The sequence below is a fragment of the Gadus macrocephalus genome, chromosome 8 (genome assembly GCF_031168955.1).
Source record: "Gadus macrocephalus chromosome 8, ASM3116895v1".
NCBI lineage: Eukaryota > Metazoa > Chordata > Actinopteri > Gadiformes > Gadidae > Gadus > Gadus macrocephalus.
The window spans coordinates 7,849,285-7,855,680 of NC_082389.1; the positions used below are offsets into that span (position 1 = coordinate 7,849,285).

The following is a 6,396-nucleotide window of genomic DNA, read 5'->3' on the forward strand; positions in this document are numbered from 1 at the left end:
TGTGAGGGAAGTGTTTGGAAGTGTTTATCAACACTACCGTTTTGCATGGAGACTGGAATGCTAAAAAGAAATACATTATTTACTGAGATATTAAATAGTCTGGTATTTCCAAGTACCAGAGAACAGGAACAGAACCACAAAGGCTCTACTGTCACGTCAACGTGTGGAACTGAAACATGGCCCTACACTGGAAACAATAGTCAAGTTCAGTAGGATGTATCTTGGTCCTTTTAGTTTCATCCTTGCCATAAATATTTGGCCTGTTAAGCCCTTTGACACTGTAATGGTGTTTAAGGGCTATACAAATAAAATTGAATTTAATTGAATCCTTAGGAGCCTATGATATAAATCCAATCGAAAACTGGAATCCTTTGAAGCACAGTTTCACGTGAAAGAACGTAAAGCTAAAAGGTTCCTGCCTGTTCTCTGTCTGTGTTGAGTTACATTGTATGGCCCGGTGCCTGCTGAGATCACACATGTGTTGTCCATCTGTCATTCTGTGTGCAACCTCTGTCCTGAACACACATTTGGTCCCGCGTCAAGCAACAACCACGACAAATCTGCTCACAAATGCATGCGAGCGGATATACAGTATGTTCAATAATACCTAACAAGCCTTAGACATACCTCAAGACCACAATGAGGTACAACAAGATCACCAGGTCTAAAATAGGTTGAGAGAAACTCTAGTTAATAGACATGGCTTCCCAAATAACTAGCAGTTACTATCTGTATTTCATGTAAATCAAATGATGGCCACAGGCATCCATTGCAGAAAAGGGAGTTAACAATCATTTATAGAAACTCCAGAACTTTAAATCCACTCCCTACTGACAAAATATACGACCAGGGCTAAAAATGTAATAAAATGATAATTTGGTTAGAAGGTAATCTAACCATTGATGTCAATTGTTCATCAGATCATTGATGTAACAAGAGATACATTTACATCAGGGCCATATAAGGAATCACTTTGAGCTGTCTGATGTTTTAAAACCAGGATGGGGGGGGATGCATTCAACGCCCGTCCACTATACACAAAGCGGCTGACCTCCGTCCATCTGCTCTCATCCACTCGGGCAGATCCCCACAAGGCCGGTGTCACCAGACACAATGGACACTGACAGGGTGAGGGTGTGTGTCAGCTGTGAGCTGTGTGACAGCAGTAGTCGGCCTGGTGGTGACAGAGGGGGGTGTCGAGGAGGTGTGTGTGTGTGTGTGTGTGTGTGTGTGTGTGTGTGTGTGTGTGTGTGTGTGTGTGTGTGTGTGTGTGTGTGTGTGTGTGTGTGTGTGTGTGTGTGTGTGTGTGTGTGTGTGGGGGGGGGACGGGGGGACGGACGACGTACCTCCAGCACAGGCCCGGCGCCCAGCAGCGTACGCACCACGCCGCTGGCGTAGCGCTTCTGGCTTAGCGCCGTCAGGCAGTGGACCAGGTAGCTGCTGCTCTCCGTCTTGCCCGAGCCACTCTCCCCGGAGATGACGATGCACTGGTCCAGCCGCCGGTTCAGCATGGCGTGGTAGGCCACGTTGGCCACGGCGAAGATGTGCGGGCTCAGCTTGCCCAGCGGCTGGTTCTCGTACATCATGACGTACTTGGGGTTGTAGTAGCAGGGCAGGAACTTGAAAGGGTTGACGGCCACCAGGATGCTGCTGGCGTAGGTGTAGATCTTCTTCTTGTAGAAGCGCTTGCGCAGGGTCTGCAGCAGGGCGTCCTCGCTCAGCTCCGGGAGCCGGCAAAGGTCATCGTAGTCCTCCACCAGCTCCTCCAGCCAGGCCTCCCCCTCTTGGAGCAGAGGCTGCAGGATGAAGTAGTAGCCTTGGCTCTTGGGATGCCATCTGTGGGTCTCCGGGGGCCACAGAAAGTACCTGTTCACGGGGTGTTCCCCATCCTCGAGGACCGTCTCTTCCCCGTCGCTCTCCTTCAGCTCCAGAAGGCTGTAAGAGCGTTGCGTGTCAATGCCCAGGGTGGCCACTGCGTGTTGTATGACCGCGGCAGTGGTTTGGGCGGCGGTGACCTGCAGGGTAAGGCATTGCGCGGTGACTTGTTTCAGCCTAGGGTAGATCTGGATGACGTGGGACGGATGGTCACCGGGACCGCTCGTCTGCGCGCCCTGCAAACTGCTCATCCTGAAGAGAAAAAGAAACCCGAATAGACCGAAACGCTTAAGAATAGACTCATATTTTTGGGAACTGCTTAGTCTTTTGGAAAATGACGATACTGAAACGTGTCTGAGTGTGAAATTAACGTGCAACGTGACATTAGAAGAGTAAAGGTGCGGTAACCAACTAGAAAATACATGCGAATAAACGCAGACGGTAACGACTCCACGAAGGAACGATTTAAACGTGTCAAAATGAAACGCATGAAAAAAAAGAAAACGATGTCAAATGCTTTGTTTTATAAACATGCCACAAATGAGAACAGAAGAAAAAAATCCTTACTTTCGAGAGAAGAGTGTTCATTTCATTTTTGAGTTAAAACATTCCTGACAGAAACAGGAATCACCGCACCTCTGGCGCTGTCGCTTGCACACCTTGAAGGGAAAAAAAATAATAGAAAGACACCTGCGCTGTCTGAAAAACCTGGCTAAACAAAACTAAGGGAAACTACATGTATATGGTTCCAGTCGAAGCGTACAACTATGAATTACAGTCAAATCCGTTCGGAGCGCAAAAAAGTTACTTCCTAGATTTCTTTAACACGCACTCGTCGTCAGACCGCTGGGGACCGACAAGTCAGCGAGAATAGCTGAAAAATAACTTCCGGTCCATTTAATTAGCATAGAAAGTAAATAAGGACTTTGCTAAAGGGTAAAAACAACAAAAAACAACGCTGTTTCATAATAGTCTCTTTCACAATAGGACTATAGCCTGTAAAGACATGCTACTCCCCCATTTATAACAAGGGTTATTACACTTTCGATGCATATGACTGGTTTATTTAACTGATATAATATCATATTGGCACATAAACCTTAAAATAAACGAATTTTAATTAATTAGTCTGCCATATTTAATTATTATCGACATCTAGTTATGGTCTGAAGACAGAAGTCTTATAAAAATATATGATTTAACATAAATTTATAGCCTCCATCAGCTTTTTAACATCACAATGCCTGAACTGTATTTGCCTTGGAGCAGGGAAGGCATGAGGGGGCTTTTAATTTGAAGGCATCGCCGGAAGTACCATGGGCAGGCGAGGAAGCAGGACAGAGAATATTTACGATGTCTAAACTACATGAAATGAGAGCTCTGGTAAACCAGATGCTTACTACAGCTATTGAAACATTATTCGTGGAATTTCAGAAAACGATAACTGAATATGACAATGAAATCGTTCGTTTAAAAGAAGAAAACGATCGCAAAGGCAAGCTGCTGGACAGAGTTTTGGACCCAGTGGGGTATTTACACAACGCTGGTGCGTATATTCTCAAAGACATATTCTTTCACCTGTTTCGATTTATCTGCGTGTTTAGCACAGTCAGGATTCTTATTTATGTTGTAAACACACGAGTTTGGTCATTTCGGAAGTGCCTAAATCGTCCCTACAACGGACGTCCGTGCGGCTCTCTGTGAACCCCCTGGCCAAGCGGACCACTGAGCCCTGGCATGGACTGCATAACCAATGAATAACACATGATAGCGATCGTTTACCTTCTCTGGGAAATATTTAATGAATGTGACAATTGAACCATTGTTGTGATGTATTTAGTTGCTGTATAAGCTATTTCTCAGCCCTTGGTTTATATTAGGGGATATTATTCCATTGCAAGTTAGAGATTTTGAGCGACATCTATTGGCCGTGTGTGTAGGCCTACCTGTTATATTGTGTAGCTGTAAACCAACTGTGACATAAATTTAATAATCAATAATAAAAATTGTAGTATCAGTTATAGTCTAGAAACTCACTTTTTTCTTTTGAGTTATTATCTTCATACATCCAAGTGCCATGAAAATTGTATAGGATTTTGGATACCAATATGATGGCCCGATACTTCGTTATAATTGCATCGGATCCATAGGATCCGATGCATAGGATCAGTGCAGTGGTATAGATACGAATCCTAGAAAGTGTTAAATACTTATGGTTTGATAGACTGATTAACCAAACATAAACACCTAACATAACCATATCAAATCGTGTGTTTACTGAATTATCCTACTTTCAAATACTTCGATATACATTTTTTGGAGTGTTCACGTGACACTAAAACAATAAATATACACCTCAGGCTCCTTCGGTCTCGGGGGCTATTCCCCACTATTCACACTATGAACTTCCACACTATGAACTTCGTCTTCGGCGGATAATTGTTACATAGCCATCTCTAACGTTATACTAACCATAACCACCTGTCCATCCAGAGGCAGCTGAATACTTTTGCTCAGGTGCAAATGTTTACGCATAATTATGTCACCCCCAAGTGGTCACTAGAGGAAGCAAGTAATTACATGTTGGTTGAGGGGGAAGTTCCGATTCTCTGTGGTGGCGTGGATGGGTGTAAAACATCACAAGTTTCAAAGAAGTTTGTCTTATTATGTTTCATTCTTCCTTCCAGGCTGCGAGGAGTCCTTTTCAGGAGATGAGGCAGTGGTTTTCCCAGAGCAGCAACAGGAGCGAACCTCACAGAACCTCAGTGGACCAAACCAGGTGGGGCCTGATTCCCTGCCCCCTAAAGACGAACCAGAGGAAGTCACCCCAAGGCACGTGGGGACCGACTTCCAAAGCACCAAAGAAGAACTCAAACAATTAATCCAAAGCCCGAAAGAAATCAACCTTAGTTTCATTAAGGAAGAACCGCAGGATGGCTTCAGCGGACCGGAAGACATCCAAAGAAGTCCCGCGGAGGAAATCGAGGAAGCCGACCGTTTGTTTTGGAGTTTACTCTCCGAGAATAACCCGGAGCGACGCTCGTCGCCTTACAGGAGCCAGTCGGAGAGGCGATGGGCTGAGCCTCCACCGGCCTTCGCCTCGGCAGTACAGCAGCAGCAGCAGCAGCAGCATGGGCCCCCGAACCCTTACCGGCCAGGTCAGGGGCCACAACCGGCCCCCGCACGGCGACACATTTGTCCGGTGTGCAACAAAGGCCACGCCCGCAACTCCAAGCTCATCATCCACATGAGGGTGCACACGGGGGAGAAGCCTTTCGCCTGCCCCCAGTGCGGCAACCGCTTCAGCCAGAGCGGCGCGCTGACGGCCCACATGAAGGGCCACACGGGCGAGAGGCCCCACTGCTGCACCGTCTGCGGCAAGAGCTTCGTCAACAAGTGCAACCTCACCAAGCACGTGCAGGTGCACAGCGCGTACAAGCCCTACGGCTGCACCGTGTGCGGGAAGAGGTTTAACTTCAAGCAGGCGCTGAAGGTCCACAAGTGCCCGCAGGCGAGCGGCCTGCAGGTCACCTGTGGCGCCTGCGGCCGGGGCTTCTCTCGCAAGGCCACTCTGGCGGTGCACGTGAGGCACCACTGCCCCGGGGCGATGGCGATGGACGCCGCCGGACACTGCGCCGGGGCGCCGGACGGACGCTATGCAGCCGGCGGAGACGGGTCGGGATCGACCGACGCCGCCGCCACCGCTGCCCGCTGGGCGATGTCGTGCCAGACAATGAGTTATTAGTGAGCCGGTGGTGGATGGAGAACGACAGGCATTTTTGTTTGGGTCAAGCTATTCCTCTGGGTTTTATTACATATATTTATTGACAGATTTTATTTTGTCACATTTATTAATATTTACATTCATATGAATAGCTTTTTCATGTTTGGACGATAGTTATACGATAAAATGTACCGTATAGTAAATGTTCCCTTGTTAACCTTTTGAGTTGAGTTTTGGAGCCACCAGGTGGCCCTCAAGAGTGAGTATGTGTCCTCTTCCCAAACTGGATTAGGCTTCTCTGCACAAGATCAATGAAAAGTGAGTTTTTTTTTTTTTTTTTCAAAGCCATCTGCTGCTGGAAGCTGAATTCAGTATTTCCTTACCTAGGCCATTAATTTGAGAAAGATGTTTGCAATTTTATATCCAAAGTGCATGTGCTTTGGTAAGCAGGATATGATGTCATTGAGGGCCCCCAAGCTAATCGAAACAGCATTTGCAGAGTCATGTATTCTGAAACGTAATTAGTTGAAACCATAAGCCCGACAGATTTGCTTACTGTATTGAATGCTGTTTACATTTACCTATCCGTAATGATGAGCAATAAGGAAGCAAAGCAAGACCCAGTCTGCTTTGCAGAGACCAGTGATTAATTCAATATTGAAATACATGACAGTGTTCTATTTCTTTAATGCTATCCCCTGATTCTTCTAAAAAATTGGCGATGATATAATAATTGTAATTGTATTATTAATAATGATAAATGCACTCATATGCTATTCTTAAAGGAAGAATATTGC

The 6,396-nt window shown here is 46.2% G+C and overlaps 2 protein-coding genes across 3 annotated transcripts in view; one reads left to right on the plus strand and one right to left on the minus strand.

Moving 5' to 3' along the window:
- The window catches only part of myo9b (myosin IXb), a 30,855-nt gene extending 28,023 nt beyond the window's left edge, over nucleotides 1–2,832 (minus strand). For both annotated transcript variants that reach the window (XM_060058555.1, XM_060058556.1), the window contains exons 1-2: nucleotides 2,443–2,832; nucleotides 1,347–2,127 (exon numbers count right to left, since the gene is read on the minus strand). In XM_060058555.1, coding sequence (XP_059914538.1) covers nucleotides 1,347–2,126 — 780 coding nt within the window. In that variant the 5' untranslated portion in view covers nucleotide 2,127; nucleotides 2,443–2,832. The remainder of the gene's footprint in view (nucleotides 1–1,346; nucleotides 2,128–2,442) is intronic.
- Nucleotides 2,833–3,161: 329 nt separating this feature from the next.
- LOC132462798 (histone-lysine N-methyltransferase PRDM9-like) lies at nucleotides 3,162–6,396 on the plus strand. The gene is made up of 2 exons (XM_060058549.1): nucleotides 3,162–3,421; nucleotides 4,563–6,396. The coding sequence occupies exons 1-2, from the start codon at nucleotides 3,229–3,231 to the stop codon at nucleotides 5,618–5,620; spliced, it is 1,251 nt and encodes a 416-aa protein (XP_059914532.1). The 5' UTR covers nucleotides 3,162–3,228; the 3' UTR covers nucleotides 5,621–6,396.

Bases quoted from the DNA above. Each gene is read 5' to 3' on its own strand.
- LOC132462798 (XM_060058549.1), top strand. From the start codon at position 3,229: ATGTCTAAACTACATGAAATGAGAGCTCTGGTAAACCAGATGCTTACT. The intron at 3,422-4,562 runs GTGCGTATATTC...TCTTCCTTCCAG, and splicing joins GGGGTATTTACACAACGCTG to GCTGCGAGGAGTCCTTTTCA.